Source organism: Gossypium hirsutum, chromosome D02 (assembly GCF_007990345.1).
Source record: "Gossypium hirsutum isolate 1008001.06 chromosome D02, Gossypium_hirsutum_v2.1, whole genome shotgun sequence".
NCBI lineage: Eukaryota > Viridiplantae > Streptophyta > Magnoliopsida > Malvales > Malvaceae > Gossypium > Gossypium hirsutum.
The window spans coordinates 68,102,497-68,126,218 of NC_053438.1; the positions used below are offsets into that span (position 1 = coordinate 68,102,497).

The window sequence follows — 23,722 nt, forward strand, 5'->3', positions numbered from 1 at the left end:
TCCTCTTTTTTTCCATTCTCTTTTGTTTCTCCCTTTGATTTCATACCTTTCTCATTTCTTTTAACATATTAAGAAGTCGAATTGGCAATGAAAAAAGTAGGAAGTCGACTGTCATCATTTGCCTATAACCAAAACCCTATAACCAAAACCCATAAACCCATACCATGCTTCTTTCTTCACTACCAATTAGACTTCCTGGTCTGTTAAAAGAAATAAGAAGGTAGAAAAACAGAGGGAGAAGCAGAATAGAATGGAAAAAAAAGAAAGAAAGTTAAAATAACATAAAAGAATTAAATTGCTCAAAACGAAAAATTATGGGCACCAATTGTATAATTTAACCTAAATTTTTTATTTGAAATGATAATTTAACGTGCCACATCAGCTTACCATTACACCATTAACGACAATTAATGGCTCACTGACTAAAATGTTACAACACATAAAGTGACTAAAACGTAACATTTCAAACATAAGTGACTGAAATGTAACCTAAGGTAAACAAAAGTGACCATGTGTGTAGTTTACCCAATAAATGAAAAAAAACCTTTAGATATTAACATTTTTAAAGCACATGTACCAGATTTGCTAGCAATTCGGGACATTATCCCTTACAAAAAAATATGATATAAGATGGATATACGAAAATGTCAAAATCTCGGGAATTATTTAATTTATCAAAATTGCATATCTCACCAGCTTCTGCCCTATTGGTTAATTCTCAATGCATATTTCTCCGGGTTTTTTGGAAATGGAGATTTATGAAAATTCTGTTTCTATGATAATAAGAAGGTTAGTCTTTGAAAACGAAAAATTAAATTGCTTGAGATTGACCCCCGTTTGTATCATTGTCTATACCCCCAAACATTTTTATATGAAGAAATCAAAGTCATCTTAAGCTCAAATTGTGCTTGCCATTCGTGGTCTTGTATATTCAACTTTTGAATATCTATTCCATATTCAGATATTTCATGGAATCATAGAGCAACATCTAAGGCAACCAAAATGATTGTATTTTGCTTATATTTATGCAGTAAAGTCAACGTAACAAACCCCCTACAAGTAAGAAATTTTGAGCCATGGGAAGAACATAAGATAAAGCAAACCTGTTTTCAGTTTTCAAATGAGAAGTTTAAGGACCCGTATATGTTTCTTGCTTTTGCTATGCAACTACACTTTGCTAGAAAACCATGATGCTTTCTTCATCTTTGGTGACTCAACTTTTTTTTATGCTGGAAATGACAATTATATCATTACCACTGTTAATTATCAGGCAAACTTTGGCCATATGGTGAAAACTATTTAAGATCTCTATCGGCCAATTTTCCGATGGGCATCTTATGCCAGAATTTATTGGTAAAGGACTTCAAAGAAAAGGGTTCCTTTTTCCTAGATCAACTTCAATGTAAGACTACTTATTCTCAAAGAAAAGGGTTACCTTCAATTGCACCTTACTACCTGGTAACCATAAATTTTTCGACGAACTTTGTTTTGACCAGATCTGGTGTTTTGGCTGAAATTCATCAAGGATTTGTATATTATGTTTGTTCATTAGCTCGTTCATCTGTGATTCAAGTCATTTCAGATAACACATCCTCGGTCATACATGGTGATTTTAGTCATATTCTAGCAGTTTTCTTTTTACGCTACTTATATTCTAGCAGTTACCTCCCTCCCTCCCTCCCTCCCTCCCTTTTACCAAACAAAATAAGAAATGCAAACAAGGACAGTATACTAACTTTATAATGGTTAGATTTCAAAGGAAGTAAACAATATGGAGCTTACTGAATGAAACCGACTTAGGATGCCAATTTCACACATCAAATTTTACAGCCTGTACAACATCCTCAACAACAGCAGTAACTCTCAAGTTCTCAATTTGTAGCAGATGCAACCTCCGTAACTTCATCATATGTGCCGGTTGACTCATTAAAGGAATACCTATATAGGGAGATATAGACGGATAAGATTCTAAGCAGCAAAGTCTTGCAACATTTATCCAGATAATTTGGAAAAGCTCAAGCCTTAATGCTTGAAACACTCCCTCACACGGACATATCTTAAGTACAGCCTTTAAAAATCAAGCTGTATAAGCAACAGATAAAATCCCAAAACAGCAGGTTCTATCAACTCTGTGGCTAGACAACAAAAATCAAGAATCCACACAAATAAATATGAATAGTCAAAATCTTAAAAGCTGAAACAATAAAGCATGAGACATCCCCCCCCCCCAAGCGTTACATTTAGAAAGATGAAAATGGCGGGTTCATGGATCTTTGATTCAGGTCTTTAAATTTACTTTCAGTGTCCAGGCTATGGACATGAGCAAGGACTCACAAGGTCCTCTAAACAAAATCATAAACTTATAAGCATCCACAATATAAACTGATCTAAGGAGTTAGGACTATGAATGAACCAGCATAGATGCATTCAAGTGCTAATAATCAGAGCCCAAAAAGGGATGCATAAAACATTACCATTGCCCTGATGCTGCTGAGCCGTATAGTCCTGTATATGGATCATAATAACACCCCAGAGTGCTACTGTAGTAGTACCTGAATGAAAAGATTATTGTGAGTAAGATCATTCAACCCTCTCTATAATAGTCTTATTTGTCTGCTAAAAATTTGGCTGTTACAGAAAAGTGATTGTTATCCTCTTATAACAACATTTGAGATTTAAATCATATTCAAGTCTATTTAATTTTCAAATTTAAAAATTATAATATATTAATTATAACATTAATTAGTGAAATTTAAATCAAATCTTTAATAAAATTCACAAATGTAATTCCATTTATTAAAGATCATTTAATATAATATGATAAATAGATTTTTTTATGTAAAATTTGAACATTTTATTGAAATAACATCTTAACTAAAATTTATGATTTTTATTTCACTTAGGAATAAAACTAATTTTACTAAAATTAGAGACAAGAAGCAATTATAGAAAATTAATTTAGTAAAGAGTGTACTTCATAGTTTATGGTTGTTGTTATTGATGAAAAGTTGTTATAAATGATAGAAATAAAACATAAAAATAGGTTCTACAACAAATTTGGCTGTTGCAATGAAATGTTATTATAGAGGGTTGCCAAACACCAATATACATACATGCATATATACTTGGAAACAATTCTCTCTTCAAAATCCACTGCCTCATTAGTCACAATTAACTCCAAGAACTGAAAATCCTAAACAGAAGTGTGTGTGTGCGTGTGTGTGTGGAGGTAGGTAAGGATAAAAGAGGGTACCCTGAAGATTCATCATAGACATAATCATTTAGCACATCTCCAGCTGAAAATCAAGAAAACGGGAAAATTAGATCTGTAGGTCAAGTAGCAAATGTACTCTAATTTCATCCAAAACACTAACATTCACAACCAAAATAAGAGTGACAATACATACTCTCAGAAAATGTGTTCACAGCATTTGATGATGATTGAATGAATGCATTAGAATTAGCCTCAGATGACTGCTTAAGATTTTCATCATCCTCATCATCTGCAAACATATCATAACCATCGGCAGCATCGCTTGAAACTTCTGCAGCAGTTAGACTTGAATTTGAAGTACCCACAGCTGGGTCAGGGAGTACGGAAGCAGTTCCAGGATTATTAATATCAGTAAGCATGTCACTTCCCAAGTTAGGATCAGAATTTTCCAGCACAACATTTGCAGATATGCTCTTTCCCCTGGCTAGAGCTAACTTCTCATATCCCTCTGAAAAAATATATATATCGAGAGCATGGTTAATAAAGGTTATTCAATATATACACCTGCCCTTACAAAATCACATGTGAATATTAGCATAATGGAGAGATCTGCAAAAAGCTGACCCAATTATGCCCATTCCTAATCCTAAATGGAATGTAACGATGTAGGGGTCCATACATAAACATGGTATCTATTTGGATAAGCTCGAATGACCCCTTCTCATAATGAGAATGTATATAGCCCTATTCAAACCTGGTCAGGCATGGAATGAACTTAAAATCGTGGAATTGACTTGATCATCCGATCATAGATTATAAGTTCATAGCCCCAGCCCATTCCCATTTTGAGCTGAACAGATTTACTAATTCTTTGATTCCACTTAGTAAAGGGGGGCCTTGAACTAAGAAATAGAATTCTCTTCGGAAACAATCAATATGAATAAAACAATATACACACACACACACACACTAAAACATTGCACCTACCTGCCTCACGCTGGAAAACCTCCTGCTTCTCATGGTACACATCTGCAGAACAAAATTTAAACCAATAAGCATATACTAGGGCCAAAGATATATACGTAATCCTTCACCTACTTTTATAATTACCACAAGCAGGAAAATATCAGCAAAAGCAGATTTTCTTCATTGGAGTAAACGGCAATTGGTGGCCAACAAAACCATAAATCTCAACTAAGTTAAGACTCATATTAACAAGTATAGATATGCTCACAAAATCCTTCCCAATTGAAGTGACCATAACCATTAGCAAGCACCAATAATCTTAAAGGTCAAGGTGACATTTAAGGCTAGAAACATTTGAATGACACTTTGCCTCAAAGTGTGCAACAGCTTTAAATACATTAGTAGTCATTTTTTGGGGTTATAGAAGGTAGTGGCATAAAGATAGAATATTCAAGGTAACTTCTCAACCCTAGTGAACTAGAAGAACGAGAAAGTAACAAACTTAACTGTAGTCACCATTCTCCATCAACTTCATGGCATCCTCAGTTAGCTGGTCAAATACACGCTTTGTCTCAGCTGACATTTTCTCCTTTCTGTTACTTGAAGGTCCTTTCAACCCTCTCAAAGCTTGCAAAACCTGTCAAAAGGTAAATTAAAAGTAGCTTCAAACTTTCCCCTTGTAACTGTTTATTTACCTAATAAAGAAATGGATTTAACATCAGCACATAAGGATAGAGCTTAGAACTGAAAATAACAAGTGCAAAAAACATTGTATCTAACATCCTAATGCAACCGAGAACAATGTTGTCAATGGGCCAAGGCATATGCAACACGCTAAGACCCCTACATCGCTTGAGGCATAAGCCGCAAAAATTCTTAGGTTAGACTCTATTACCTTTTTTATTATTTATGAAGACTAGATAATGGGTATTTTTTTTCTTTTTACATCTTAAATAAAAGCTAATAATTCCTTTTTTAAAAGGTAGAAACCCAAGTTGCATTTTATTTAGGTGTGCCTTTCTGGGGCATTAAATTTCAGAAAGAAAAAATCCCTCGCCTCATTTGGAGGCTCTTTGAGGCACGAACTGGTACATGAGCTGTGCCTTAGCAATTAGGCTCTTGCCCTGACAACATCACTTGTGACTTTGACCTGAAAAAGAAAAACTATCTAGAAGAAATAATCTATACCATTTGACAGCTTCATGGAATCCATGCCTGGGTGGCAATGATCATTTTTACAAAAAGAAAAACTAACCTCGATCTGACTCCCCTCAATAGAGTAAACATGGATGTTGAAATAATCATTATGGTAAAAATATATATATACACATAACAGATAAGATCCATATGCCTGTAACAATATGATAATCTACTACAACACCAGGTATTCAATATTCATTTCATATATAATGTATTCATAAAATGAAAATGAAAGCAACATGCAAATTTTAAACAAATATGTAAGACAATTATCATGTAAGATTACAGTTTCTCTCAGAATCAAAGAAAAAAAAAAAGATTACCGTTTCTCCAGGCTCAAGCACATTGGCAATAAGTCTCTTTATTATCCCAATGTCTTGGGCAGAAAGATCCTGTGCAACAACTTCATTATCTTCACCATTTGTTGTAGTAAATGCTTTTCCTGTATATTGTACATCAGCTTCAACACTATCAAACCACGCATCCTACAATAAATCCATGGGGCTGTCAATAGCAGTGCTGATATTCTATAGAGAAGCTCCAGGTCAATGCAATGCTTTACCTTGATTCCATTGTTATTGACATATTCAACAAAGTTTCCATCTGCATCAAAGTATCCTTCTTCTCTTTCTTTGTCTAGATTGAAAGGTTCTATTTGAATTCCATCGTCGATGAAGTTCTCATTATCCTACCAAAAGAAATTCCCATCATTGCCTATCTTTTCCCCTGAACCAATAAATGAGGAATCTGGCAGTCATCTTGACTGCAGAAAGGCTGCCAGTTCAGGAAAGAAGCATCCTAAAGTTATAAACTCACTCAATAACAGAATCACAACTGCTGTATCAAAGCTCAGAGTGGCACTGAAGATTGTACAAGCCAACAACACACCAAAACTCCAGCAAAATGAAATGATAAACTGCATTTTTGCATTAGAAATGAAATAAAACTACCCATGTTCTCTTCCATTACATAGTAGGCTATTTTGGATAGGCTAAGCATACTTTGCATGGACCAGCGTATAACCCAAGCCATTTTGAGTTTAATTATATTTGGCTGCAATCCCTTATTGTCATTCCAAGTGGCAGATTAGTTTTGAATCTTCAAAATTTTGGAATAAATTTTCAATTATCCAAAAAGAAAAAATGAAACACCCTTTTAGAATTTATTAGTGCGGACACATTAGGTAGAAAAGAAACTATAGTACCTATTTGGCAGAAGGACCAATCATAAAACTGGATGAGAATGCAAAGAAGCATCTATCTGGAAGCTAAATCGTATAAGATATGTGCACATCATCTGCTTCTTGAGTTTAGACATTTAGCGTAAATTAGCATTAATTCACAAAAGACTGAATGCAGAATTAACATCATACTGTCAAGTCATACATTGAATCTAGGACAGACTAACAGCATGGGAAACTAACCTCATATGCAACTTCAGCTAAGGTGATATCATTAAGCATTCCACGTCCATCTTCGGTGAATAATTCAGTAGTAATTTGATTGCGGCGCTTGGAACGCTCCTTAGCAGCGAGACGGGGATCTTGCAAGTTACCAGAACCGTCTTCAACATCAACTCGGTTCACTGCTTCTTCTCCAGGCTTTACCTTCTTTCCCTTGGGAAACCTAATCCTCTTCAGCCTGTAAATAAAAAAAATGATTTAACTCTAAAATTAAAACAATAGACATAATTCTTGAAAAAGAACAGAATTGTATTTGATCCTAACTTTCTCAAAAGGAGATGAATTTATGAAACCATCAAGACTTAAATTTTCCAAAGTAAATATATATATATATATATAGAGAGAGAGAGAGAGAGAGAGGGAGGGAGATGGAGAGATAAATAGCAGACATAAGAGAGAAAAAAAATTTATAGAATTAAGGAGCTGAAACAATTGCATCAATACTTTGAGATGTAAAATATTCGTTTTCAAGGTAAAAGAGAGAGGGCGAAGCAGAGAACTACGCGGGAGGTTTGTTGGAATCGTCATCATCGAAGAGATGGCGCTTGAGATGAGAGCGCGGTGGTTTTTCTTCCATCTTTGCAAATTCTCAGGTCCTACCTTCAACTGAAAATGAAAATTTTGATTTCTAATGAGAAAACTGTCAACAATAGCAATGGAAAACTAGACACGAGAGGAAGAGACGTTGAAGAGAATAATGAAATGGGGAGTGGAGCGGATCAAGCCTTTGTGGTTTAGCCCAATTAATGGCTCAAGGCTGCTTGGTTCAAGAAATCTCCTAGTGGGAGGTTTCAAAATGACATTATTAAAAATAGTATATCAAGATTTTATTATCACTTTTTCTTTTTTGGGGGGGAATATTACTTTTATATCAAATTTAATTTCCAATTTTTACCATTTTATCCTTAAATTATACATTTATCTCCTTAATTAATATATGCAATGTAATTCTTTTAAAGTTTATTTCTTTAATTAATACTAGATTATGACATAATAAAAAAACAAAAGTGAAAATATATTTATAAAAGATTTTATACTAAAATTAAATGAAATTTTGGTCCACATGGTTATATTAAAATTTCTAGGTAACAATGTGTAGTAGGGTCAAACCCTAACCAAATCTCATATGAAACTACAATTTTATTTATTATTAATTTAGGAAAAATAACATTTGTTGATTGTATTGCAGTTTGTCGATTATATAATTATTATAAGATTTTTCATTATATTTTTTGATACAATAATGATTCTGACAAACAATTCTTGGCAACAAAAAGGTATGTTTATAATTAACTTTCACTCTCAATATATTCGATTTAGTGAAATATTCTCTTCAATAATTTTCAGACTTTATTTATAATTAATTTTACATTCAATGCACAAGACAACAAACATGTGAGTAAAGTCAATTTAACAAGAGAAACTCCTAAATAATTTTACATTCAATGAAAAAGACAACAAAAACTCATATTCCAATCAAACGAATAGTAATCTGAATTCTCCAATTTTTTATAAATATTTGCTGTTCTTCCCTTGCCCAAGGTTTGTGCTTGATGATTTATAGCAGATTTCTTGCTTCTTGAATATATCCGTATCCCAAGGTAGTTATCGGTGCTTACCATTAGGGCCCTTGCAATGGTATGGACTCCCCGGTTTGAGGCGAGCATATTGACAATGATGAGATGAGATTATTGAGTTGTGGTGCCTATCTCGGTTTTTTTGTTTAATTGTTTTCTGAACTCCAGCTTTATGAATTGCATTTGCTTTGCAATGTTTTCATCCCTTCTCTTCCATTAGAACAAAGAAAGTGCTTAATTGTCCATTTCCGGACTTTGTCATGGTCTACCATCAGACATGTATCATTATCATTTGGCCAAGTACCAAAATAAGAGGGTATATGATTTTTAATATGCACAAGCAAATGCTGGATGGAAATCAGGGTAGTGTCAGATCCGAAAGCATCCAGCAATGCAGCAGAGCCATGTACCATCTCACAATCACCAGGACGAAACATCTGATGGGCGAAAATTTACTCATCCACTGAAATCTAATTTATCTTCAATTACGTCACCTCACATTGAAAATGTCTGCTATTTCATTCAATGACAAACAAAAATTCATGCACACCAACATGACACAAAGTATAAGTTCGTCAGAACCCTCAGCTAAAACAGGGCAACCACAAGTTAAAATTCAAAACCACTTAAGCACTTAATACTGTGGAAGTCAACTCAATGTCATGTCAAGAGCAAATTAAGTAGTCAGGAGTAACAATATTGCTAGGCCATCGAAAAAATTATCAGAAATGAACAGGGAGATCCAAGAAAGCAAAACACAGATCAGAGCAATCAAAATTTTCATTGGAATATAAGTAGATGATACATGCAACAGATACCAGCAGTGATCAAAGGAAATAACATAGCGTGAGGTATCAGCACAAAACTGCAATGGCATCCAGTCTATTCATCTTTCAACATGCTTAGCCACCAAGGTATGCATGCCTAAAATTTTCAGTTCTTTCATTCTTTAAGCATCTAAAGCAAACTCAGAGCACAAGGGCGAGCTTGTAGTCCTATGAGTAAAATTAGAATAAGGAAATCACTATAATAGCAAAGGAACTTCAAACAGAGAAAGATAATAGAACTTGACCAAACATGTGATAAGGGGGCAGCATATCATATCCATTTCAACACCGAGGTATTAAAACTGACACGATCCTGCAGGAATTGCAGCAACAGCCTGCCACAAGCAAACAAGGTAGAAAGCTAGGCAACTGCTAAAACCATTTTCAACATGATCCAACAAGGCAGCAACAGTCTGGTACAGGTTATTACTTTGTACTCAGTGGTTATCCACAAGCCATATGTATCATACAACAGAATTGGCACAGCAACCACTTCCCAGCTACAATCACAGTCAAAGTTGCTACAACTCAAAACATTAAGGAAGAGGGAGCGGTTAACATGATTAATGGAATACAACAAACAATTAAATAAGAACAAGTTATTTTGTTCAATTAATGCAACTATAAGGTTTAGACCAGACATTACATTTTTATTTTTAGCAACCACATCAGGTCTAATGCCAGAGAGCTCATCAAACACAGCATTCCACAGGTCAAAAAATCATCTTGGGTCCTTTAATATCATCACAGCAACTAAACCTCAGAGCCAATATTTAGAAATCAGAAGACCCAAGGATAATCAGATGCAAAAATCAGGAACCAGAGAGGTCCAAAGCTTTCTGGAAACCAAGACATGACTATAGCTCTTACCAATCACCATATCTTTCAGTTAAAAATAGTTAACAAACAGTCCCTGCAATCAGCATACTGCAATAACCCAGCATCACAATCACGACCATTCATCTATAGATAAAAACAGCACGAACAGCAACATCAACATCAACATCATGTCCATTTGCCCAACTCACTCTTTCCCCGAACATTGCTATAAAAGCAAACAGGCGATTGGAGATGAATCAGCATTTTTAGAAAATAAAAATAAAAAATAAAAGAATTTTAAAAACCATAGCATAATGGGGCCCCATCAGTTAATCAGAGAAACAAATACCACACAAAACCAGAGCAAAATATAACATCTAAAGATAGAGCAAAGTACGATGACAGACTTGCGTCACAGAATCTTTGATGTACTGAAACATCAAGCTACAAACTACACAACTTAACTAATTGAGACAAAAGGTTCAGGCAGTCAATAAAACAACAAAAAACCCAGTCCTACCAACACTAGAAAACAAATGATATTTGAATGTCCTCAACATTAACAAAATAGCGACAGGAGTCATGCTAAGCCAAGTCTCCAGGAATTCCAATGCCATCAGCAAGATCATTCCTACAAAATACAAAAACAAACACAAAATCAAAGAGTCAAAAGTCAAAATCACAGGTTGTATGAAGAAATTTACCCAAAAAAGAAAGATTGAAAAGCAAACAAAAAAAAAAAAGACAAATGAGAGTAAATGAGATGGGGGGGAAAACTCACATTGATCTATGAGTTTCAAGAAGATGGGCTCCGTGAATCAGCAGGGCGGCCTTGCGGTGAAACACTCCGAGGACTTGGAGACCGTCCATCACGGCTCCGTCTACTAGGACTTTCACCCCTAGGGGGAGATGCCTTACGTGGGGAAGGACTCTTCTGAGGACTAGGGCTACGCCGAGCAGGAGAAGCACTGAAATACAGAAGTATCAGAATGAGGTAACTAAAGAATGGGAGGAAAATAGACGAAACTGAACATCATGAATTGTAAAGCATAAACCTCATTGATCGACTTCTACTTCGCCTATCATCATCGTAACGACCTCTTCCTCGGCCTTTAGAATGGACAGGACTATCACTACGGCTCCTGCTTCGACGCCGAGAATCTCTGTCTTTCCCACGATATCGATCACGTTCATATCTGTCATAACTTCTACTTCGACTTCTTCTTCTATAATCCTTATCTTTATAATGGTCATCCCGGTGCCTGAACATATCAAATGCAGCAAACATCACATGTCCACAAAACCATAAAAAGATAAAATCAACCCATATAGTTTTGACCTTAAACAAGCTTAAAAGGCATCACATATCCAACCAAGGCAATACTGGAGTTACTCTGACAAATCAAATAGGATAAAGAAATCTAATATCGAATTGTCAAGAAATAAATAACCAATAAACCACAGTTACTGCATTCAGATATTCATGTGGGAACAGGCAGATAACCATCGACTTATCTTAAAAGTACTACCGCATAGCACCATCATCTTCACGCCACTATTAATCTCAAGTGCTTCCGTTGGTAAGGAAAAGAAAAAGCATACGTGAAAAATCCACATGGTTATCCCTTCATTTATATCTCTCGCAATTTATTCAGAAAAGTAGGCACGAGAAGAAAACGCTACCTATCAAGCAAAACGAGTACAAACAAAAGTTGTCAAAGAAGAAAAAGAAACAACTTACCTTCTGCGAGGACTGCGGCTTCTTGACTTTGGAAATGATTCAATAATCCTTCCTTTCTGACTGCAAGGGAAATCAGTGAAATACATGAATCTCACTACACAGTTAAAGACCTAAAGATAAAATACTAGGGATATGAAAATACTGCAAGGATAATGAGATATCCACACAAAAGAAATTAAATAAAAAATGCCAGATATAGCCGCAAATTATAAATCAGCACGCCAAACAAGCCTTTCAAACTTCCATTGTAGATGCTAATTTGTTGATCACCAATACAAATTACTAAAGCAAGCGGACATTTTCCCTGTTAAAGCAAAACAATAAGGCGTTTTCCTTTGTAAAATACCTTCTTAGACGAGCCAAATTGACATTTTTATCAAATAATTTCTTACACTAAATACATCCTCTCTACAATATACTTAAAATATGATCCAGTGAAAGAAGAAATATATATGAATCACAACTAGCAAACAACTTACATTCTCTCTGCATTAGGCCCATATTTTGCAAACTGAACAGTTATCTCCCGACCATCAACAACTCTCCCTAAAAGAAGAGTAAATGTCATAATATATCATGTGAGTTACCTACGTAATTAATACAACACCGCATTTAATACATATAAAAGAGCTAACATAAAAGACAGACAGACAGACAGACAGAGCGTAAACGAGTAGAAGAAATGTACCATCGAGCCTATCTACAGCTTTCTGAGCCTCATCGGCATACTTGTAGCGCACAAATGCAAAGCCTCGAGAATCACCAGTCCTACCATCAAGCGAACAAAAATATTATTCTATAAATTCACAACAACCAAAAGGAACGAAAAAGAAAGAGAAAAAGAGAAAAAGAACCTTCGATCTTTGGGAATGAAGATGTCGACGACCTTCCCGTACTTGTCGAAGAGCGGAAACAAATCATCAGCAGTCGTGCCTAAACAAATTCAAACCAAATCAAAGGTTTTAGTCACAGTATAAATAAACCGCCAGCAGTCGTGCCTAAATAATTTGAAACGAACGGACGAGAGACGAGGAGAGAAAGAAGCTTACGGAAGGTAATGTTGAGGACGAGAAGGGAGTAGGTGTCGGTGATGTCGGGCGGGCCTGACCTTCCGAAGTGAGACATTATCGCGATTGAGAGGAAAAAAAAAGATGAAGAAAAGAAAGTTTAGGGTTAGGGTTTGCTTGCGGAAGCTAAAATCAAGAGGCGAAGAGAAAAAGGATAACGATGTAACGATGTAACATTGTGGGTATTATAGACTTTTGCGCTGTGAACAACGCTCTTGCTGTAAATAATTACAATTATACGACCTATTTTCTAATTTATAATTTGATTTGGAGGTTAAATTCTGATTTTGGTCCCTTTATGATGCTCGAAATTAGACTTTAGTCCATATATTTTAATTGTCCCATTATTTTCCCCACTTTAACTAATCATGTAAACATGAAATTTTATCTCATTGAATCTTCATTTTAACTAGTCAAACCACCTTATATATTTTGAATAATTCATAAGATTATAAGAAAAATCAAATTATACCAAATTTAGGTGTATATATTAAATATTAAATTATATCAAAATAAACTTGAAATTATCATTACTCCAAGTATTTCAATTTAGTCCATTTTTCTCTCTTGAGCTTGTGAGTCTTTAGGTAGACTAATTTCTAATGCATATTCGTTCCATGTGATTTTAAGCAATTAATTCTTAATTAGTTTTTAAATAACGAATTATTAATTAGGGTTACCTATGATAATGATAGTTTATTTTAGTTTTTAATACTATACAATTTTAGAAATATATAAGAAAGTAAACTAGGAAAGCAACATGGAACAATTTTAATAATAATTCATGATAGATACGGAAAATATTTATAATTAAAATAATGTTTGATAAAAATTATATATAAATTACAAATAAAATTATACATAAAAATATATACAAATTCATTAAAAAAACATACATGTCATATACATAATTAAAAATATCCATAAAAGTGTACATAAAAATACATATAACAATATACAAATAATATTAGTAAATAATACATAATAATATACATTGGGTTATGCATAAATGTATAAAAAAATACATAAATATATGCATAAAATAATATTAGCCTCAAGAAATTCATAAAAATATACATAAAATTATCATGTTTATTATCCTACTTGGGAAAACTGTTACTGCTCATTCCATGGCTTCTTATAACAAAACTGTTTCTCTACTTAAGTTATCAAATTGGGTTGTGAATAGGTTTTGTTTATGCTGAGTTAAATCCACTTGAGTGTGATATATTTGACAAAACATGAAGCATGGTTCGACTAAGATTTTAAAGACTCCTAATCAAATTGCTTGAGGTGATTGGACAAACATGAAAGTCTTATTAGCTCTCATGATTAAAATAATATTTTTTAATGATAAATATCAGGTTTATTCAAGGGACTTTTTTTAGGACTTTTCATCTCTTTAACTGCTCCAATTAACAAGTTTAAAGTGAAGACAATGTTGATCTTTTGAGAGAGTTTTGGTGTTGTTAAAAAACTGATTTATGATGATATTTAGGGTGGGTTTGGATGGGTGATTGGGTGCGGTGCGGTGCGTTTAGTTTATTTTGTGTCTCATGCTACAGTATCATTACAGTATCTAATCTCACTGCCACTGCTATTTTTACACTAACCGCAGGTAAATGTATCGCCCATCCAAACTCACCCTTAATTGATAAATACTCATGATCATTAATGGGGTAATTTCAATTTTTAAACTTGGGTGGGTGATTTGTGATAACTGAGATCAATATTGGGGTTGCAATTAGTTGTTTATGTTAGGGTGGATTGAGCTTAAGCCAAGACTCGGCAGATGTAAAACCCTTGTGTTTGAATTACATTAACAAATACAGGTTGTGTCAATTATTTTTTGTTCTTATTTTTTACATTATATGTTTTTGTTCTAACTGTCGTTACAACGAATATTAAGCAAAAATAATTTATCATATTTGTAGGCTAATTATTTTTCAGCGTTAAAACTAAAAAGATTTTAAAGATAATATAGTACATTCATAAACAACACTCATCTTTTAACCCGTATCTAACACAAAATAAGAAAAGCAATAAATATCACAATTTTTTACAACTAAACACCTTGATACGATAAAATCTATCTTCCATCCATCTTTTTAATACTTAAGTAATTTAATACATCAATTCTCTTTTACATTCGCTGTACCAAACAAGGCGTAAGGGCTTATGGTGTTATAAAGATGAAGGTGAAGATTGGGGTTTTTTACCAAAATATTATAAGAAAAATAAAATATTACCAAAATATAATAACTTTTTTTTTATTTATCAAAATATAACTTTTTTTTATTTACGAAAATTTATCAAAAAAAACTGAAAAAAGCCTGCAAAAAACTGGAAAATGCTGAAAAAACGGGTCAGGCCAATACTGTTGGCGGCACCAAAGGTGCCAATGCCATTGGCGGCACCAATGGTGCCAATACTGTTGGCGGCACCAATTGATAGTTTGTAATATTTTTTGTTTTAGTTTAGTTATTAAGATAAAACTCAAATTTATAGTTTTAGTTAGTATTATTATTATTATTTTTTATTGTTTTTGTTAGTATTAAGATGTTATTAATGTATTAAGATGTAACTTAGTAGTATTATTGTAAGTAAAAAACTAGTATTATTATTATGGTTAGTTATTATTTTTATTTACCAAAATAAACTAGTTAGTAAAAAACTAGTATTATTATTCTAGTTAATTAGTTATTATTTCTAGTAAAACCTTAATTATTAATTTTAGTGTGTATTATTTTGAGTATAAAATTTTTTTGACCTAATGCTGACAATTTTTTTTGTATATTGTTATAAAAAGTATAATTCATTTGAAATAATTTTTATTATTCCGCTTATGCTTATGCTTAAATTATATCCAAATTGTATCCAAATTAAGTTATAAAATACCATGTGCGCATTTGAAATTATTAAAATTATATCGACAATAAAGGCATTTATAATTGGATTCAGCTTTAATATAATGAAAAAATAGAATAATTAAATTTATACAACAAATTTCAGAAGTAAACAAATATTAAATTAGAAATATTAAATTTATACAAAAAGTGCCCTAAAACCCCTAAAATTGATGGTTCGATGGTGTTGTCCTAGGGGTATACCTATTGGGAGGTCGACGATCACGTTCTAAGCAACGACCAAGTGGGGGTGTGGCAAACGTAGAGGAAAAATCATCATTCGCCACCGACAAACTTGATCCGGAATGAGTCCCATGATGCTGTGGATACGGATCAGACGGGCCGGGCATGCCGTACCGCGGTGGGTGGTTTCCGTACAGTTCAAATTCATAGGCGTATTCTGCCGATTGCGCAGCGTACATCACCACCGGATCCGGATCCATTGGGCCTTCAAGTTGCTGCACGTGCGGGGGGATTATAGTCGACTGCCCTCCAAGTAGATATGGCTTCCCGCAACTAGAGTACCATCGTATATACTCTAATGATGGTTGCAGGTCGGTAGCCGGATCCATCTGAGGTTTTCGGCGCAATCGGTCGTTCCATAGTGCAACAAATTTCTGGTGTTTAATTCCCCAATCCATTTGAAATTTTCCTCTTTTATTCATGCCGTGAACTTCCCCCAGCTGGCATGGCGGATCCGGGATAGGTTGGATGCAGCCAAACTGCCGTAGCACTCGATCTCCGTTATACCACTCGACTATGTTGAAATTGATAATTGGTGCGTTAGTGCACCATATGTGGGAATCAACGTACGCGGACGAGGGTACAACATTTGTGATTTTCGGTCTACAGTATGGCATCCATATAAACTGCATGATTAATAACATTGTAACGAGTTAATGCCATAACGTCTGAGTAAGATATAGAAATAGAATATATGTCATGAATATTAGAATAGCAGCCTACCCCATCCCGGGCATGTTGTTCAATCATTAGGCGGTATATCGGGACATCATACAACTTCCCGATGCCTAGACGAACAGTCCACCTACAAAAAATAATATAGGGTTTAGGGTTGGTAACATTATTCAATATATTATGACTACAAAATAATGACAATTTATATTTTATCACCTGAGTGGCAGTGGATACAGATACGGTTGGTGACTAACAGATGCCAAAAATGGCATCCGATAAAGCGCCTAGGACTGCAGCAGTATGAGGCATCCGCCGATGTCGTGGACTTTCATCTTTGTCGCCCGACAAAGCTCCCGGTACAACATTGCCAGAACGGCGGAACCCCAGCTGTACGATCTAGCAGTGGACAAATTAGCTAACAGGGGCAAGTACATCAAATGCACATTGTCGCCGTTTGCATCAGGCATGAGTACTGCCCCTATCATATGCATGATGTACGCTCGAGCAGCGCACATCAACTCACATTCACTGGCATTCGCTGATAATTGTCCAATTTTGGCTTTCAGCCATGTAAATTTTAAGCCGGAAAAATACGACTCACCGTCCTCTGGTGAGTCTTCAAGGAGCTGATAACAAAGCGCAGCCGGATCCGTGAATGAAGATACTCCTGTTACGGGACTCCCGTCAATTGGAAGCCCAAGCTGCAATGCAACATCCTCCAATGTCACCGTGCACTCCCCGCACGGAAGATGAAAAGTGTGGGTCTCCGGGCGCCACCGCTCCACTAGCGCAGATAATATATCAAAGTGCAAGTCAGAGGACCGAATCAATGCTACTGACCCAAATCCGGCTAGCTCCAAATATGGCATCAATCGTGCATCCGGAGCTATCCTTAAAACACTCACACGGCCCCTTAATACTTGAAACGAGTCCTGATAGTGTTAAATTAAAGCAAAATTATTACGATAACATAATTTATTTGTATATACTGCGTATTTTATTTTTTAAATAAATAGAACTCGTGATTAACAAATAATAAATCATACCCAGTTATTAGCCGCATCAGATATGTGTTCATCGTTTCCAATCACTCGAGCCATTGCGATGCCTGCAAGTTGAAAAAAAAAGTTAGTAAAAAAATCGAGCCATTTGTTCGTATTTTTTTCTCCACTTTTTATTCTTTTAAAAAAATATCATAATTTCTAATTTTATGATATTTTAAAAAATATCATAATTTCTAATTTTATAAATTTATTAAATGTGTGTGTTATTTAAATTAATTTTGTGTAAGAAAATAACCGTTACCCCTGCCATTTGCTCGTATTATTTTCTCGATTTTTATTACTTTCAATAAAAATATATTAATTTCGTTCTTTATTATTTTATATTATTTCAGTACATTTTCTTTGAAATATTTTGTATTAATTATTTCTGAATTTTAAAAAAATTTAGTATTACTACACTCTTACTTCCGCCATTTGTTCGTATTTTTTGGGTTTTCTACAAAAATATTATAAGAAAAATAAAATTTTACCAAAATATGATAACTTTTTTTTATTTATCAAAATATAATTTTTTTTATTTATCAAAATATAATTTTTTGGTAAATCAAAAAAAAAGTTTATAATATTTCGGTATTTTTTTATTTTTTTGTAATATTTTGGTAAAAACCCAAAAATAAACCCTTTTTCCTACCCTTTGCTCGTATTATTATTTTCCAGATTTTTATTACTTCTAATAAAAATATATTATTTTCGTATTTTATTATTTTATATTATTTCAGTCCATTTTGTTTTGATTTTTTGTATTGATTATTTCTGAATTTTTTTAAAATTTTACTAAAACACTATTACTTCAGCCATTTGTTCGTATTTTTGTATCCGCATTTTATTATTTTAAAAAATACCATCATTTTTAATTTTATCATTTTACATTATTTCAATGCATTATGTTTGAGATTTATTACATATACAATTTTTTTCGCATTTTATTATTTTCGGTGAATATAGAATTTCCGTTTTTTCTTTTCGTATTTAATGTTTTCTTAAACATATTTCTTTATCATTTTACTTTTAATGCTATTTTCCTAAAATAACTAATTTCAACTTCCTAAGTAAAATTCATAAAAAAATCTCTAATCAACATACAATGTACATACCATAACATAAATACGTATAATGTACATAACATTAAAATATATATGCTAAATAAAATATTAAAATACGTATAATATAAATAACATAAATTTTTAACATACAAATATTACAAAAAAATAAATTTATAATAAAATTACCTTTTTTTCCTTTTTGAAATCCTTCCTTCCCTCTTCTTCTTCTTTTTTTTTTTCTCTTCTCCTTTCTTTCTTTCCTTATTTTTCTTTGTTTTTTCTTCTCCTTTCCTCTTCTTCTTCTTTCTTTCTTTTTTCTCCTTTCCTTTTCTTTCCTTTTTCTTTCTTTCCTCTCCTTCCTCTTCTTTCTTTCTTTCTTTCTTTCCCTCTCCTTCTCCCCCCAGCACCGGTCGGCCAGCCTAAATAAGGCCTTGGTGCCGCCAATGGTATTGGCATCATTGGTGCCGCTAATGGCATTGGCACCTTTGGTGCCGCCAATGGCAGTGGCCTGACCCTGTTGGTACAGGCTTTTTCAGCTTTTTTTTGTTTTTTTTATATATTTTCGTAATTAAAAAATATATAATATTTTAGTAAATAAAAAAAGGATAATATTTTGGTGAAATTTTATTTTATTTTATAATATTTTGGTAAAAAACCTTGAAGATTAGGGGTGTGCATAATTCGGGTAAAATCGAAAAAATTCGGTTAACCGACCGAATTCGGTTAATCGGTCGGTTAACCGAATTTTTTTGTTCGGAGGTCGGTTAATTTTTTTTATGATTTTTCGGTTAACGGTTAATTCGGTTCGAAACCGGTCGGTTAACCGAAAATTTTCGGTTAACCGAAAAAATTAATAAATAAAATTATCCAACCCAGCCCAAACTCAATTACCCAACCCAATAAAACTAATGGCACGTTTGGTTCGCTGTATTGGATTAGAGGTGTAATGGATTAGAGGTGTAATGGAATAGAGGTGTAATAGCAAATCAACTGTTTGGTTGAATGTAATGGAATAGAGGCGTAATAGTAATATTGTGTTTGATTGAATGGAATAGAGGTGTAATAGCATAATGGAAAAAACTAAAATGACTAGAATACCCTTAGCATAAATTTATTTTGGTAAATGATTATTGTTATTGTTATTTAAATTTTAATAAGATTGTTATTATCAATAATAAATAATTTAATCATATTTAAACATAATAATTATTAAATATATTAAATATATTATAATTAAAATATATAATTTAATAAAATTCTTAATAATTAATATTCTTATATGAATTTACTCAAATCATAATATATGATACTATAAAAGATAATTTGAAATGATTAATATTAAATATATTTTAATTAAAATATATGATTTAATAAAATTTAAAATAATTATAACTAATAAATTATCTTATATGAATTTGTATAATTTAAAATAATTATTATTACATATAATTTAATAATAATATATAATTTCATAAAATTATTGATAATAATTTTTCTTATATGAATTTATACAATTTAAAATAATTAATATTAAATATAATTTAATAATGATATATAATTTCATAAAATTCTTAATAATAAAATGTTCTTATATGAATTTACTAAAATCAAAATATAACTTGAGTATGGTGTATGAGTATTAACCCAAAAGAAAAAAGAAGATAAATATAATAAATAAAAACCTCCATCAGAATCAACTTCATTCTCAAGTGATACAATAACTAAGAAATCAATTGTTTGCCTACTTGCTTGCGCTACCTACAAAGCTCACTACCTTGTAAAATTTGCTTCACCACTGGGATGAGAAGCTACTAATTACTTTACATCAACATTTACTATTGCCTCTGTTCATACCAATACCATCATAATAAGCCAACCATTCACCCTCACATTATCCCACAGAACCCTGCTGAATCCAAAAGTACTGCTTTGATTTGCTCAGGCAATACATCCTGGCCTTCCCTGCATTGCTGTCATTTGTCAAACACCAAATCAAAATTACTGAATTCTTCATCCAAATATTAATATCCACCAACAAACCAAACACCTTACAACTTTTCTATTTTTTAGATGATATGCAGACTTCCAGATTAGCTGGTACTGTAATGCTTGTTTAACAAAGCTACAATTGTGGTACTCGCATAGCTCCAATTTCCCAATTTTCATATTGTCTTTGTTCAGCATCACCAGATCCGAAACTAAACTTTAAGGAAAACACACCTCACGATAAATTCTGTTTATCACTTGCAGTAAATACCTAACAAATTCATCTCACAAGTAATTTAGTGATCTAAAGATCAACAATTATTAACCATTAACATCATAGTTGACCTTCAGAGGTATGAGCAGAAAGAAAAAATTGCCTAGAATATATCCCACTAAACAAGGATTCTTACTTTAATCTATGTGCAAACTAGTGCAAGTAGTCAGTCTGCTATTCATATACAAAAGGACAATGGGAAGAGAGTCATCAATTTCGGGGTTTCTGACTCATGGTCTATACCATTATTTGAACTTGCCTTTTACTGAACTGCTCTTTTCAACAGCAGTTCTATGTAGCAAAGATGCACAAAAAATAACTGAATTTCTTCAATAAAGGCTCATTTCATTTGTAGTTTTAAGTGTTAAACAAAAGAAATAGCTTTCTATATGGCCTTATTTTTTGCACTAGAGTTGGCTAGGCTTTGAAAGAAATCGCATTCATCAAAAATTGTTAGACAAATTTTAGTTGAAATCTGTTGGATAGATGTGCAAATTAAAATTGATTTTAAATGGAAATCAACGAAGTAGATGAAGAGAAAAAAGAAGGGCACCTCAGCTCGGAAAACATCCAGTGCAAACCCATTAAAACAGCTGATTACAGCTTGTTGTATGTCCAATCCAAGGTTGTCTAGAGCTCTCATGGTGGAGAGCAAGAGACCTGCCCTGCGAGCACAAAACATGTGAATGTTGACAGCCCTTCCTTCCCTTAATCTTACCTCCACCTGAAAATTGCAAAAATAGAAATATATGAGTTCCCTTAACCTTACATCGACTGACACAACCTGTCGAAAGTTTTTGGCAACCATATGTCAGTCCTTATGTGTGTGTGTATCATGTCCTGACTCATGTCTGACATGAGTTCTACAACCAAATGCAAAGAAACAAAAGCCTAGATATAATCTTAAGAACAATTCTGATCAAGGAATAACAAATATCACACTTCTTCAGTTATTGGTGGAGAGGAATTCTAGGCTTCATGGCAAGAAGATTAATACTTTTTCAGTTATTCTTAATAAAATCATAGAGGCAGTTTGACTAAGACTCCACAGTTGAAAGGGATGATACCAACAAGATGCTTGCTTGCAATTGGGGTTTGAGTGTAGTGATTACTTATCCAGAATACTTCTCTATTGTGATTACTATCAGTTTCGCAGATGCTTTTATTGTAGTTGGCTAGGCTCCTCTTTTGCGTGAATAAAGAATTATTTAACCATCAACAGAGCCAAAAACAAATATCACACTTCACAATCCACAAGAAGCGCTTAGCTATTATAAGCAGAAGACAAGAAAACAATCAACAATATGATAAAAAAGAACAAAGAAAAAAAAACAATAATATATATAAGCTCAATTGTGTATATACTTCAGTCCCCTCTATTATATTTATCCAATATAAAGTATTTCCAGTTTTCATGATAAGGTCCATCGACAATCTCATCTTGAAACCTACCGAGTTTAGTTCACTTTATCAACTTGTTAATCCAAAACCCAGAAACACAATGATAAATCAAAGAAATTCTTGAAATTGAGAACAAAACCCTAAATTTTCAGCATAAGAAAAAGAATACACCCACCACCGTTCCTTCAGTTTCACAAAAAACCCAGTTGTAAATCATCATTAAAAAGAAAAGAAAGGGGATTGAAATAGTCTCGAAATAAAATCAAGATTCTGAATTAAAGAAAAGAAAAGGCGGTTGTTCTAAAGCTTCTGAAATGGAGAAAAGAGAAGATGCCATACCTAATAACCAAGACTCGGAATAAGAAAAGAAATTGAGCTATGTTTGTTTGCCTGCGAAGAGAAGATACTCGAGGGAGGGAGAGAAAGCAAGAGAGACTTTTCAGTTTCACCGCTAATGAAGGAAACGCCCATGTTACAAATACAAAGAAAATAAACTGGGAGCAAATCGGCAGAAAAGAAAAGCAAACAAACAAGGAAATAAATCGGATGAAGCTAGAAGGAACAGAAGAGAAACAAAGGGGATCGGGGAGGGTAAAACAGGGACGGTTTGCTGAAGCGGTAGCTAATCTGGGCAAAAGAGGGGGAATAGAAATCGACACCAATTAGGAAAGTAATGGATTACACGCGTATTAGCAATACATTGATCCAAACGACGGAATAGAGAGGCATTAGGTGGGGCCCACCGATTAGCTAATACACCCAACCAAACATGCTGTAAAACTAAAGTTTACCCAATTATTCAATCCAATAAAACTAAAATTAAAAGACAACCCAAAAAAATTCGGGTAATTCGGTTAATTCGGTTAATTCGGGTAATTCGGGTAATTTTTAACCAAAAATAAATAATAAATAATTTTCGGTTAACCGATCTTATTAACCGAAAAAATTTCGGTTCGGTTAATTTTTTTTTTTAAAAATCGGTTCGATTGACGGTTAAAATTTTTGGAAGGTCGGTTAATTCAGTTATAGTAATTTCAGGTCGGTTAACCGGTCGGTTAACCGAATGAACACCCCTACTGAAGATTGGGGGTGATATTGGTTTGGTTCAGTCGAGCTTCAGAGATTTTTTGAGCCAACCATCCTAATTCGGTTTGGCTTGATTAAGTTCTCGATTTTTCATATTAATTTTTTATTTTGAATCTTTACTCTTATTTTGACAAAATAAATTTTGTTTTATAGCTTTTAGATAAAAAAACT

The 23,722-nt window shown here is 33.4% G+C and overlaps 4 protein-coding genes across 7 annotated transcripts; all 4 read right to left on the bottom strand.

Moving 5' to 3' along the window:
* Nucleotides 1-1,712: 1,712 nt before the first annotated feature.
* LOC121214818 (SUPPRESSOR OF ABI3-5) lies at nt 1,713-7,617 on the bottom strand. The gene is made up of 10 exons (XM_041089102.1): nt 7,346-7,617; nt 6,804-7,020; nt 5,943-6,068; nt 5,704-5,865; nt 4,688-4,817; nt 4,202-4,243; nt 3,408-3,722; nt 3,254-3,296; nt 2,475-2,552; nt 1,713-1,938 (listed from the first exon to the last, which is right to left on the bottom strand). The coding sequence occupies exons 1-10, from the start codon at nt 7,417-7,419 to the stop codon at nt 1,872-1,874; spliced, it is 1,254 nt and encodes a 417-aa protein (XP_040945036.1). The 5' UTR covers nt 7,420-7,617; the 3' UTR covers nt 1,713-1,871.
* Nucleotides 7,618-9,181: 1,564 nt separating this feature from the next.
* On the bottom strand, nt 9,182-13,113 carry LOC121214820 (serine/arginine-rich splicing factor SC35). 3 transcript variants are annotated; one of them, XR_005910554.1, is made up of 10 exons: nt 12,856-13,100; nt 12,661-12,739; nt 12,495-12,574; nt 12,286-12,352; nt 11,807-11,866; nt 11,121-11,327; nt 10,847-11,033; nt 10,586-10,696; nt 10,117-10,291; nt 9,182-9,999 (listed from the first exon to the last, which is right to left on the bottom strand). XR_005910554.1 is itself a non-coding variant. In XM_041089103.1 (8 exons), the coding sequence occupies exons 1-7, from the start codon at nt 12,929-12,931 to the stop codon at nt 10,862-10,864; spliced, it is 741 nt and encodes a 246-aa protein (XP_040945037.1). In that variant the 5' UTR covers nt 12,932-13,113; the 3' UTR covers nt 10,412-10,696; nt 10,847-10,861. The 3 variants fall into 3 exon arrangements, 1 of the variants encoding a protein (XP_040945037.1); XR_005910553.1 differs by having other exon boundaries at nt 9,182-10,291; XM_041089103.1 differs by lacking the exons at nt 9,182-9,999; nt 10,117-10,291 and having other exon boundaries at nt 10,412-10,696; nt 12,856-13,113.
* Nucleotides 13,114-16,981: 3,868 nt separating this feature from the next.
* On the bottom strand, nt 16,982-17,797 carry LOC121214582 (protein MAINTENANCE OF MERISTEMS-like). Its single transcript, XM_041088360.1, has 2 exons — nt 17,744-17,797; nt 16,982-17,629 (listed from the first exon to the last, which is right to left on the bottom strand). Exons 1-2 carry the CDS (start codon nt 17,795-17,797, stop codon nt 16,982-16,984), a joined length of 702 nt encoding a protein of 233 aa, XP_040944294.1.
* Nucleotides 17,798-20,472: 2,675 nt separating this feature from the next.
* Nucleotides 20,473-23,132, bottom strand: LOC121214821 (transcription factor SCREAM2). Of its 2 annotated transcripts, none has more exons than XM_041089104.1 (3): nt 22,641-23,132; nt 21,618-21,788; nt 20,473-20,774 (listed from the first exon to the last, which is right to left on the bottom strand). In XM_041089104.1, the coding sequence occupies exons 1-3, from the start codon at nt 22,683-22,685 to the stop codon at nt 20,691-20,693; spliced, it is 300 nt and encodes a 99-aa protein (XP_040945038.1). In that variant the 5' UTR covers nt 22,686-23,132; the 3' UTR covers nt 20,473-20,690. The 2 variants fall into 2 exon arrangements, with proteins under 2 accessions (XP_040945038.1, XP_040945039.1); XM_041089105.1 differs by lacking the exon at nt 20,473-20,774 and adding an exon at nt 20,857-21,061 and having other exon boundaries at nt 22,641-22,760.
* Between the last annotated feature and the right edge of the window lie 590 nt (nt 23,133-23,722).